This window comes from Dermacentor andersoni, chromosome 8 (genome assembly GCF_023375885.2).
Source record: "Dermacentor andersoni chromosome 8, qqDerAnde1_hic_scaffold, whole genome shotgun sequence".
In the NCBI taxonomy this organism is placed as follows: domain Eukaryota; kingdom Metazoa; phylum Arthropoda; class Arachnida; order Ixodida; family Ixodidae; genus Dermacentor; species Dermacentor andersoni.
The window spans coordinates 90,238,022-90,251,422 of record NC_092821.1 but is presented as its reverse complement, the minus strand read 5'-3'; the positions used below and the strand labels follow the sequence as shown (position 1 = coordinate 90,251,422).

Here is a 13,401-nt window from a genome sequence, read left to right as displayed (position 1 = left end):
AAACATTCCAGAAAGATAATTATAGCCATTTTAGGAATGTCCAAAGGCTTTACGGGAATCCTATAGTAGGCTTTTGCAGATTCACCTTGGTAAATAAGCAGCACCCGTGAAGCATTGCGGCGAACTCGTGGATGTGAGGTATAGGATACCTATTTGCAATCGTCACTTCGTTTAATGCGCGGTAATCCCCACGCGGTCGCCAGTTACCCGTCTTCTTGGGCACCATGTGTAAAGCAGATGACCAAGGGCTAGCGGTAGGACGAACGAAGTAGAACTCGAGCATGTGCTCGAATTCTCGCTTTGCAATTTTCAGACGGTCTTGTGCTAAGCGACGAGGTCGGGAGTTTACTGTGGTTCTTTAGTCGAAATGTGGTGCGTGACGTTGCGAAATATTGGACGATCGGGCAAGGTTGGTTTGGACAGCTCTGAGAATTCCAGCAGGATGGTGAGCCATGGTTTCGGTACCTGGGTGTGTACTATATACGAGACGGGAACCTTGTGCAGACCTAATGATACCTTGTAGGGACAGGTTTGTTGAGTTGTCAATAAGGCGGCACTTGCGAACGTCAACGAGAAGGCTAAACTTCCACAGAAAGTCAGCGCCGATGATCGACCAGCGGGCGTCACCGACGGCGAATAGCCAACGAAAAGGGCGTCGGTTACCAAGCTCAAGAATGACATATTTCTTACCGTATGTTCTAATGTTAGAGCCGTTGACGGCAGTGACAAAACGTGTCGTGGCGATGTCTTCTGCGGTCTTGAAAAGTAGGGGGAATGAGACTGGTTGCGAACGTTCGTGACACGGTCGGTGACGTAAATAAGACGGCTTGATGTAGAGCCAATAGCACTAGCAACATCCGGCGTGAAAGCAATACGCCACATCCGGCGTGATAGCAACAAATAAAGGGAGACGGAGGGCGTGACACGTTTTGATCATGCGAGCGATGCCGTTGCTAATGGTTATTCGCCCGAAAGTCCTAGGAAGCCAACTGGATAGTTAGCTCCTCTACTTGCGTGGCAATCTGCATGCTTGAACTGTCGGGTTCATCGAAGTGCTGCTGTACTGGTGTTGTGTCACGACGGGTGCATTACAACGGTGAACAGTGGATATTGCAGGATGGAAATAATCCATAATCTCGTCTGCCATCGTCGCTAAGGCTTCAAGAGACGTCGTAGTAGGTGAGAGATATAAAATAATGCGTACCTGGTTCGTAAGAAGCTGTAAGGAGAGCTCCCAAAAGATCTTCGAGTCTCTTGATGATGGACTGGTGCCCAGGAGTTGCATCATGCGGCGAAGCAACACAGTCAGTTTTCTGTCACCAAGTTCCTCCGATGAGAGGAGCTGTTGAATCCGCCTCGACTGAGAGTCGGTGGAGCGGCGTAGTAACTAGCGCCTAAGGGTATCGTACTGATCATCGGGTGGAAGAGCTAGGCCAATGTGGCGGACCAGAGCGGCATTGGTCGCGTTAAGCGTACTCATGACGTTGTTCTACTTGGCCACCTCAGATATGACTCAGTGACCACAAAACTGTGCCTTGATGTTGACGAACCAGAGTTCAATGTCCGAGGGACAGAAATCGGAGACCTTTCCCTCGGCTCATTGCCCATATAGGCCCATTAGCAGCCACTACGGCTCTTTGTGCGTTACTGCCAAGTACAGACACCTCCGGCACCGTGCACACCATGATCTGCACCTCAGGTGACACCTCGCGCAAGTCATCTACCACCTTCGCTTGGCGCCCGGCTAGTCCTGCCCATTTTTTGTTTAGGACGTCTTTTATCCCCCATGCTACTACGACAAGGTTGCTGCCGTAGGCATTAATTACGTGCTTTGCTTTTACTCGCTGCATGATAGAACCCAGTATCCGCCCAGGAAATGTCCGTGCCGCCAGTCTTCAATCGCTTTTCACCCTCTCAACAACTCCTCCTGAACCCCTAGCCAGCTTTGAGTTGCCGACGATAATCATCCTTACACTCTTTCCTATTTCACAGGCCTCTCCCTGCTTCCCTTTGTTATGATTTTCCGTGTGATCCGGACTTGACAAGGGGTATGTCCCCTGCGTTCCTGCTCTCCCTTTAGGGCGCCCTCAAGGTCGGTGCCGCTCTTGCTAGCTACCCCCTCCTCACGTTGCAGTCATTCCACGGGCTTTGCCGATACTCCCTGCCCGGTCACTTAGGGAGAATACGTTCTATTGTCACGACCATTCTTGTTCATGATGGCGGCCCTGTTCAGCTTTTCCTCGGCAGCTTGAAATCTTTTTTCCACTGTATTGCGTGCACCACGCTCCATATTCAACTCATTTTTGGGCTCTTCAACCTGTTTTACCAGCCCATCCTGGAAATACTCTATTTTATTTAGCCTAGCATGGACCTCACAATGCCTGCCTATTGACTAGATTTCTTCTCCATCCTCCAACTTCTCTACATTTAGGGGCCGCCCGAACATTTCATGCTTTGTCGCCTCTTGCCGTGTGTTGCACTTCGCTTATTCTAATGCAAACACCGAAGCTTTCAGAGCACGTTTTAGAAGCAATAAATGCCATACAGACTTAACATGTGAGACGTATAGTGTACAACTACGCGGCACGCTTTCAATGCATTACCAAAGCAATATTCCCAATACCAATGCACACACACTAAAATCACTAATAGCTATTAGTCATGCCACTTCCAAAGCACTACTTAAAGTGTATAACGATTCAACATGGCACATGGTTGCACGTGCTGAAGCACGTGGCGCGAAAGGAAGCTATCAACTACTATTTAAAGGCTAAATAAAAGTCAGCAAATCAAAAACAGAATCAAAATAGATGCATGCACAAAAACATGTTTTCGTCGCCGCCACGGAGCCCTGGAAGAACACGTCCGTGCGCCACAGACATCACGCCACAGCAAATGAATCGAGCGCCATCTGGAAGTGTTGGAAGAAACCGGGCGCGCTGCTTTATGGCATTTGATATTTACGCGTGGCGGCGCGCCAATTTATGGGAGGCCATGGCCGCTCTTTGAATCCTAGAAATGTTGAAAAGGGTTTCTATTTTCCGTATCCGTGTAACAGAATTATGTCTTCTCGTATATTCAAAATACAATCCGACGCTACATGTCTGTAGGCTGTGGTTAAGTCGTACTGTGCGATTTTTCTGACGTTTTTTGCCTTGAGAAATTCCATTTTTGCCATTACATTCTTGTGCTACAAGGATGGCCGGCGTGGTTTGGAATGCGTGCTTTAAAATAGTTTTGCAGAAACGATGGTCGACACATGATGCGGTACGCCACACCGCGTTTTCTATGATACGGAGTTTTTAAAGGTATCGCGTTAAATACTTCTTAGAATGCTTACCAGCTCATAAAATGGGGATGATTTGTTGGACGTTTCAACATCTGTGGAATAGAATGGTAACAAAAAATATAGCACAATGAAGCAAACGCGAGCATCACAGGGCTCGTCACGTACCTAAATGAAAATGGTGTTTATCAGGTATAACGTTCAAAATTATTCGGAAAAGATGCATTGAAGTATTTTGCTAAAACAGAAAGTCTTGATTATATTTTTGTAGTTTTTCGCCCATTATTGCAAAATTCGTGATTTACCTTACCCCACAACTGTTCGCCGGTGTCCTTTTTCGGTAAGCAGAGGTTATTGTCAAACATGATGGACAGCTATCAATGAGCGAATACACTGCGCTGATCATCCGAGAAATATGCTAAGGAAACTCACGGTGGGATGGCCAAATATTTGCTGAACGTGTGACATGTGGAGTGGTAGTGCAGCCATCGATGAGCGAAATCGCTAGTTGCATAATCTAGCCAGCCATCTTGAAAGGATGTTTACACACCAAAATTTTCCCATTGCCTTTTTAGGCCATCAATATGTAGGTATAAAAAACAGCGTGTCAATATTTGCAATTATTATTTTTGTGCGATTGTTTAAAAAGGATTCCAGCAACACCTACCTAAGTATATCTGTGGATAATAATGTCACTAGAACTCAAGCAATGTAGACACACACCAGATGGTCAGCGCAGAAATTTGTCATCGTTGAGGTGTGTGTGCTGCCGCGTTTCCTTCTAACTCATTCCTTAAGACATACTGCGCCAACTAGCGGCGTCACAGCGAAATCCGTACGTGGCCAACACGTGAATATATCTTGCTGGTGAAGCAGCGCAATGACACGGACACAGTGAAGACACACAAGAGAAGTGTCTTCACTGTGTCCGTGTCAGTGCGCTGTTTCACCAGCAAGGTATGATGATTACTCACCAACTAGCCCAACTTTCCACTTTACTGAACGTGAATATATATTAAGGCAATATCGTCTCAAGATACAGGACACAGCTTTCATTTCGCCTGTCACCAGAGACATAATAAAGGATGTTTAGACGGGAAGTTATTGGGATCATTATAGAATTGCACGCACTTTCTAGTTTTATCTTTTTATGCCTCGAACCGCTTTCCTGCAAACCTAGGCACAGAGATGGGTAGCACATGATTTATTGCGTAGCACCTCAATTTCCTGTGTTTATGGAACAGGGCATGTCAATCGCTTGAACAAACCTCGGTACTACGAACTTTGAGTACTGCGTGTATGCAGTAGATAGGTGCCCTTCCTCGGTGAACTTGATACCAACTTCGGTCACTGACTCGGCGTGACAAGGTTTTGTTGTGCTTCTAAATGTATCGCTGTGATGTAAACTGAAGTAAGTGAAAATTCAACATTGCAGTTTTCAGCGTTCTTCAGTGACGAAAAAAAATATCCCTGAAAATTTATCCGCTACTGTGGTATCGAATCCTTGGCCGTCGCTGACTTCGTGGCGGGGCAGCTATAGTGTGCAGCCTGGGCAGTGCGAGAGAGGATCGCAGTTGCGTACGCGTTTCGACGTCGGCAATATGGTGTGCCACTCTATTAATGCGATTCTAATCATATAATATCAGAATTCATTGTTAGATTGATTCCATTGCATTTTATCGTTCCGTTAAGAGCTGCACATGCCAAATATCACATACCCAGTCGCCATCGTTAGTGTGAAAGAGGTTTAATAAAGAGCGGAATTTAAGTATAGTCCCATACTCGTTGCTTGAAGTTGATGCATTGGTTTGTTTTCGCATGGTGGCCTCACATGGCAGCCTGACGATGTGCCCATTGGAGCGTGAACTACACGTTAACCCAAGTTGGCGGAAGAAAAGTGAGAAGATAGAAGCAACCCACTAAGAGCGTGAATAATTCTAACAGTGCTAATCGCAAGATAAATAGGCAAAAGAAAATAAAGTCACTCGTATCTTTCAATGGAAATTTAGAGCATGTTTAAATGGGGACTGATTAGCATCTATTAACTATGAAGAAAACGAGAAGAAGTTGAAGCGGCAGCCAACGTTTGGACAAGTGGGCTTGACATTTTGCAAGGCGACATATGACAAGTCCACTTGTCGTAATGTCAGATGCCGCTTTTACCTCGTACTCGTTTTGGTCATCGTCTTCAATTCCATCTCACCGCCTTCCCGTGTTTTACCTAGTATCTATAGAGTATTTCAAGAAATTTGAGGGGTTCTTTTATTACCTCTAACCGTTTTCCCGCAAACTTAGGCAATGGGATGGGTTGTGCATGGCTCATTGGATAGCACATCGAGTGGCTGTGTTTATGGAACAACGTTCAAAAGCAACCATCCTGCTGACCTTAGTTACTAGGTAAGTGAAACCGTTCAATGAAACTGCTTAGTGCCAACTTGGAGCACTGGGTATATTCGAGTAGGTTTGTGCCACTCTTCAATGAACATCACGTCAACTTCGGTCACTGAATAGGTCCCACTAGGTGCCTAGTGCTCTTCAATGTATTTCTGTGATGTAAAATTAGGCAGCTGAAAATGCGACGCTGCAATATTCCGCGCAGTTCGACGGCAAAAACAGGTACAAGAAAATTAATCCACTGCTGCGCCATCGAATGCATGACACTCGGCGATCTCCAGGTGGGGCAGCCTAAACGCGCAGCGTGTGCAGTGCGACAGAGGATCCTAGCGGCGCACACGTTTCCACAATGGCAATATCACGTGTTACTGTATTGATTCAATGCTAATTTAATATCATCCGAATTCATTGGGAGATGAATTATTTTTATTTTTTTGGTCCGTTAAGAGCGGCAAATACCCAGTGTCACATATCCAGTAACCGTAGTTGGTGCGAAAGAGGTTTACTGAAGGGCAGAATAAAACTACTGCCCCATACTCACTGGCTGTAGTTGATTTATTGGGTCATTGTGACACGGATGCCTCAACATGGAAGCCTGATGATGTGCTCATTAGATCATGAAATACACATTGACCCAAGTTGGTAGAAACGTTCAGAATACAGAAGCAAGCCGCAAAGAGCACAAAATATCCTAAGAATGCTAATCGAGAGATAAGAAGGGCAGAAGGAAACATAAACGAGAAGAAAGGGGGTTAACCGAGGGGCCCGATTTTTATTAGTCATATCATATGATATGACTTCTTATGATAGAAGAAAACATAGTCATTCGTGTATTTCAAGGGAACCTTGCATCAGGAAGGTATGATGATTAGTTTTGGTAGTTACAGCGCTATTCCTGTTTGTACGTGAACATATGTCTTCGTCATTTCGCGCTGTGTAAAACGCAATATTTTGCACAATTCTTGGTCCAATGATTAGTGTAGTACTCTTACGATATTACCTTGCTATATCTCTCGAACGCATGTTGATACACTCTTCATAAAGCACTCAAAGTAAATTGATGCCAAAAAATAAATAAGGTTGTTATAAAATATGCATATTTGGTTGTTTTCGTCCATATAGAAATATATGCCAGGAAATATTGTATTGAAATTTGATATAAATGGCCATTGTCTGGCCTTCCTGACTATGTAGGCATAACGCAGTGCTTCAAAACAAAGATGAGAGCCTACTCCATTTGACAATTCTGCACCATCCCTATCATCGTAATGAATCTTAAATGTTAATAGTCAATATTGCATTATGTGATATACTTACAGTGATTGGCGAATACAAATGCATATAGTGCAAATGGAGCCAAGAGCCGGATGTACATCTTTGCGAATGACTGACGTTTGGCGGCGAATAAAGGGTCCGTCTTTTACACCAGGAATCGGCAAAATTGTTTGTAGCTGCTCGTGCGTGTTCTGTGATGTAAAGACAGAATATTGATTTCCGAGAACAATAGACAACGTTCTGTTTAGAGCGTTTGCGTATGACTTATTTAAAATTGAAAAGTAAGCCTCCTAGCTCTACGTCTCATTCGATATCCCCTAGAATGTACGCTAAAAACAGTTGGGCGAATCTGTATACAATGCAGATGTTCTTTGCTCTGCTTCTAAGCATTGTCCTAAGATCGCGTCATAAACGCTCAACACCAACACTATGTCTTAAAAAGAGACAATTGTTACATTGTCGCAATTGAACGAAAAGTAAAGCAAGAAAGAAAGCTGGAGTTTCTCGAACGCATACTGCCTGAGGTTGCTGATGCTAGGCGAAGGCCCAGAACACGCCAGTCGAGAGAGAGCGAGGATCGCTGCGATGCATCGATGATTACTCCAAGACCCCACAGTGCGGGAGGAAAGTAGGAGCGACGCCGAGCTCGCTCTTCACCCAGGAGTTTCAACACTTCTGACGAGCGTGCGATTGACTGTGGTTTGACTCGAACCTATCGACGCTCAACACGGTTCGGTCTGTCGAGAAACGTGCACAGGGCATGTGTGTGCTGTGAGACATCTTCCTGGAGGCCAGCGACAACGACGAGATGTGGCTGTGTAGGACCCATTCAAGAAACGGTCTTACGCGGGAAGGTGCCGCAATTCAGCGTGACAAACGGCAACAAGTATTCACCCAAGCCAGCCTGACTACCGCATTTGAACGAGGTGTACGAACGTATGGTAACCCCTCGAATACTGTTCATGAAAATTCGACGACTAACGCATGGCTATGGTCAATACGGCTTACGGGAACAGGTGATAAACGTTCCCATAGACGCCCCAGAAACACTGGAGGTTAAATTAGCAGCAGCCAAGTTACAACCTTATAAGCAGCCAAGTTACACCCTAGCAGTAGCCGGAATAGCCCCTAATCGACCAGTTTCAGTTTCAGTTTCAGTTTTATTCGTCATTCCAAAAACAATAAGTAAACAACAAATAGTATGCAGACGAGGGTTTCAAACCTCGCGCGATGTAGTGCGTTCTTGCCAGTTCTCTTTCATTCTTTTTTCACTGCCGGGATGTGCATCCGAATAACACACCACACAAGGTCACGGTCTGCAGAGGTCTCTTCTGTAGCGAATCGAGAAAGCTATGCTAATCGAGAAAAAGCACCTGCCAGTGGTCAACCACAGACGCGACGTGTACTTACCGTGCATAGGTAACCATGTAGGAAGATATTAAAGAACGAGTTAGGCTGCTTAATCTGGGAACTAGCGATCGGAAGTAAGTATTAGGTTTTAAGTGCCTTGTACTATAGAGAATTGTAAATCTATTGGAGCTCTTCTTAGTGCCCTATGTATGGATATTGCCACGTGGTAGTGACGTATAAAGAACACAGTAGCAATACCGTGAAAGACGAAATGAACTTTTATCAGGCCAACCTGTGCCCACAAATACCGACTTCACTTAAAGAACGGCGACAGCGGCGAACACAGTCGGCGATCGTCAAAATTTGATCAGTGGGTCAAGCGCGTCGGCTTTTATACATCAGTCGTCAAATGTTGAAGGCTTATCCCTGGGACCCGCGTGCCTTCCATAAATCTCGATATTAATCGGCTCGCGCACACCATCGATCACATTCCAGAAACTTCCGATACATGCACGCGCGTCTTGCGCTGCGCGATAACATCTTTTAGGCGGCAGAATGTTGGTCACCCTCGATGACGTCTTCTAAGTCAGCGGGTGTTTCGGTCCCGACGGAAATAATAATGCTGGAGCGCGGCGGGACGCTAACTTTATATTCGAGCACAGTGAAGGCGTGGTGACTACGAGAACTCTACGACGGTATCGCTTAATTTTCTAACAATGTCATCAATTTCGACGTCAGCTCGATGATTGCGCCGCATTGGTTCAGAAAGTCCATGCGGAGAATGACGTCTCGTAAACACCGTTGGAGGATAATGAAGGTGGTAGGGTAATTCGGGTCATGAACGGTAATTCTTTTTTAGTCGGCGTAATGAACTGTCCTCTAGCGGTGCGAATTTGAGGGCCTTCCCATGCAGTTTTAACTTTCTTCAACTGGGTGGCGATTTGTTCACTGATTACGAATTAATCGGCCCCTGTTACCACTAAGGCGGTGACTGCGTCGTCGTCGAGAAGCAGGTCGAGATCGGTGGTTCTTTGTCTTGCGTTGCAATTAGGCCTTGGCGTCAGATCACGGCTGCGTCGCGTTGACCTATCGCTGGTTCGTGGCGTCGTCAGGCGGTCATTCGTCTGCGTATTTTTGCTTCCAGACTTCGTCGGGACGGCGTGTCCTTATTTCGTCGAGGTAGTCTCTTCGCAGGCTTCGTAGGCGGCGGAGGATCTTTGTCAGTTTGACGAGCAGCAACCGCACCTTCATCGGTTGCTGCTTTTAGTTTTCCAAATATGGCTCGCAGAGCGGCCTCGGGCTGTGCCAGTGTATGGAAGGCGCTGTGGCCACAGGTAGCGGCGTGGTGATGGCGAACGGAACGGTCCTCCAGAGCTCCACTGAGTAGCGGCGAGGCTGTAGGCGATATCGCGAGGGCGCTCACCTTGCTGCAAGCGCGGAGCGTTGGCGGTGAACCCTCGTATTCTCATTTCACGGTATCGGCCCGGCGGTAGACATGTCCGGCTTCCCCGTAGTTATAGCAGAGCGGGCGGTGGTTGGGGGCGCGCCAAATGTCCGTCTTCCTCGGGTGGCTGCGCTGGGCGACGCGCGGGTGTGCTTGAAGCGATTCGGCGGTGGACGATGGAATTGTGGCGTTATAGCGTCCTCGCGTTGTCGCGGAGTGGGACCTTGACGATGGGCGAAGGCGGCGTAAGTCATCGCTTCCGGCACGGGCAGAGGCGATCGGGGCTGCACTTCGATAACGCCCAGTGATCGTCGAAGTGGGCCCTTTACGAAGTCAATGACTAAGGACAAGGGGTGCGACGAAGGAAACATCTTGCGCAGATCTTCGCGCACAATGACCCTGATGGTCTCTTGGAGGTCACCGGAGCCCAGTGCTTGGATGGCGCACTGCGGCGTGAGCACTTGGCAGTTATATTGCCTAGTGCGGTTTTCTAGAGTTTTCTCAATCGTCGTTGCCTTTGTCAAGAACTCAGCTATAACTTCAGTGGGTTGCGGAACAGTCCGGCGAAAAGTTCTTGCTTTATGCCTCGCATCAAGAAGCGCACTTTTTTGCCTTCGGAAATTTCTGGGTCGGCTTACCGGAACAGGCTTGTCATATCCTCGGTGAAGATCGGTATTGTCTCCTTCGGTAGATGTAGTCGGGCTTCTAGCATAGCTTCAGCCCTTTCCTAGCGCACGACGCTTGTAAGTGTCCGCAGGAAGCCGCTATGAAACCGGTCCCATATTGTGAAGCTCGACTCCCAGTTCTCAAACCATGTTCTGCAGGCGCCTTCTAAGGCGAAGTTATACATGCCGCAGCTTCTCGCCGGAGTCCCGGTTGTTGAAAGACGCGATTCGTTCATAGATCTCCAACCAGGATTCTGGGTCTTCAGAGAATGATCCATGGAAAGTCGGTGGCTCGTTAGGCTGTTGCAGAACGATGGGTTGCGCTGCCTCTGCCATTTGGGTTGCCTTGGTCACAATCTTTTTGGTCTTCTCAGGTAGAAGTCCATGCAACGGGGACAGCTGTTTTAGCCGGCGGCTCGCTCGATGGTCGGAGGCTACGTTGGTGTTCTCTTTGTGGTCCGGGCTTGGAACACGGCTTGTCGGGGGCGTCCGGTACATGAACTAAAAGCACCTCTACGAGATGTCACGTGGTAGTGGCGTATAGAGAACACAATTGCAACACTTAGAAAGACGAAACTAACATGTATTGGGTGAACTTGTGCCCACAAAGCAGGCTACACTTAAACAACGGCGACAGTGGCGAACACAGTCGGCGACCGTGAAAATCTGATCAGCAGGTCAAGCGAGGCAGCTTTTATATATCAGTCGTCGAATGTTCCAGAGTAATTGCTAAGACCCACGTGTCTTCCACAAAGTTCTACATCATTCTCGTCGCGCACAAATGCAATCACACTACGCAAGGTTCGGTCACAGACAGCGCATGGAACCATCGATAACATTCGAGACACTTCCGATACATGGAGGCGCGTCTTGCGCTGTGCGATAACATTAGTTAGGCGTTGAAACGTGGTCGTCCGATAAATAAGTAGATGAGTCAATATATTGTTTGTGTCTGAAGCGACCGTAAGTCTCCCGTCTCTGGCCGCGCCGATCTCTACGAGAGAAGAGAGGATAAATAAATGCTAAAGAACTTTAGAGATGGTTTTGACTCTGTGGATGGTTCTGACTCAGTGCTCCATGCCATCGTAGCTAGAAAGTTTACCTAGTTCAGCATGTCAAACGGAGTTCAGAATTCCAAAGCTAAAGAAGCGGGAAAAGGGAAAAAGAAAACAAAATAGATTTCCGAGGTTACTCTAGAGCCACTGGCTGCTTACGCTAAGGGCCCAGCGTTATCTGCCTAGTGTCGCCTGTTGCTGCAGGTATGACGAAAGCCTTTGTTTCTATCTTTCTTTTTTAAGCTGAAGAACAGGTTAAGCTACTGAATTTGGCACTATCGATCGGAAGTAAGTATTAGGTTTTAAATACCCTTTGCTCTAAAAAAATGTAAACCTGTCGGAGTGCTTTTCACTTCCACATGTACAGATATATTGTTTATTTGTCTCGGAAGAGACCGCTGATCTCCCGTCTCTGGACACGCTGCGCTACGCGGGAGAAAAGAGCATAAATAAATGCTAAAGAACTTTACAGGTGGTTTTGACTGCGTAGTTTTGAAGCGCACGCAACCAGGCGACCATGAAGATGTTCAGAGACACTGGAAAATTTCGACAAGCTTTGTATCTTAAGCAAGAACAATACAGAACAGCGCTCAAACGCGAACGCCAGGATTTTTTGATTTTCAGTCTTAACGCTGATTGTACAGAGATTATTCTTCAATGCTCCATCATATCGTAGTTAGAAAGTGTAACTAGTTCAGAATTCTAAACGGAGACTACAAAGAGAAAGAAAGAGCAAAAGGGGAAAATGGAATTCCGAGCTTACCCTAGAGCATCTAGCCCCTCACGCTAAGGGCACACCAATGTCTGCCTAGTGTCACCTGTCGCTGCACGTATGAAGAAGGTCTTTTTATCTTACTTTAGTTTTTTTTTGCTGACGCTATGTGCATCCAAATAACACACCACACATGGTCACGATCTACAGAGGTCTTTTCTGGAGCGAATCGAGAAAGCTATGCTAGTCAAGACAAAACACCTGTCAGTGATCAATCACAGACGCGACGTGTACTGTCCGCGCGGAGACAACCGTGTCTGAAGATCTTAAGAACACGTTAAGCTGCTGAATCTGAGAGCTATCGATGTGAAGTAAGTATTAAGTTGTAAATACGTTTTGCTATCAAGAATTTTAAATCTATCAGAGTGCTTCTCACTGCCATATGTATGGATATATTGTTTGTCTCGGAATCGAGCGCTAATCTCCCACCTATGGCCGCGCCGAGCTCTGCGGGAGAAGAGAGCATAAATAAATGCTAAAGAACTCTACAGATATTTAAGACTACGTCGTTTTGAACCGCACGCGACCAAGCGACGGTGAAGATGTTGAGAGACACTGCACAATTTCGGCAAGCTCGGTATTGGATGCAGAAAACGACACTGAACACCGCTCAAACGCGAACTGCAGGATTTCATGATTTTCAGTCTTAAATAATAATTACGGGGTTTTATGTGCCGAAACCACTTTCTGATTATGAGTAACGTCGTTGTGCAGGACTGCGGAAATTTCGACCACCTGGGGTTCTTTAACGCGCACCTAAATCTAAGTACACAGGTGTTTGCGCATTTCGCCCCCATCTAAATGCGGCCAACGGGGCCGGGATTCGATCCCGCGACCTCGTGCTCAGCAGCCTAACACCATAGCCACTTAGGAACCACGGCGAGTAGTCTTAATGATTACTGCATAGAGATTATTCTTCAGCTCTTCACACCATTGGAGCTAGAAATTTTTAGTACAGAATTACAAACGAAGAAAACAAAACGAGCGAAACAGCAAAACGGGAAAAGAAAAAGCAATAGATTTCCGAGCTTACTGGTGACGGTGAAAGGATTGGTTGTCGACGGCTCCACTGAGTGGCGGCGAGGTAGTCGGCAATGTCACGTGAGCGTTCAACTTGCTGTGGGCGCGTTTGGTTGACGGCGAACCCTGGCAGTCCAATC

At 46.7% G+C, this 13,401-nt stretch overlaps 1 protein-coding gene across 5 annotated transcripts in view; it reads right to left on the bottom strand.

Annotated features, from left to right (window-relative positions):
- LOC129385417 (japanin-like) overlaps positions 1-12,369 on the bottom strand; it is a 107,801-nt gene extending 95,432 nt beyond the window's left edge. For all 5 annotated transcript variants that reach the window (XM_072284032.1, XM_072284033.1, XM_072284031.1 and 2 more), the window contains exons 1-3: positions 12,233-12,369; positions 6,998-7,146; positions 3,341-3,381 (exon numbers count right to left, since the gene is read on the bottom strand). In XM_072284032.1, coding sequence (XP_072140133.1) covers positions 3,341-3,381; positions 6,998-7,055 — 99 coding nt within the window. In that variant the 5' untranslated portion in view covers positions 7,056-7,146; positions 12,233-12,369. The remainder of the gene's footprint in view (positions 1-3,340; positions 3,382-6,997; positions 7,147-12,232) is intronic.
- Positions 12,370-13,401: the final 1,032 nt, after the last annotated feature.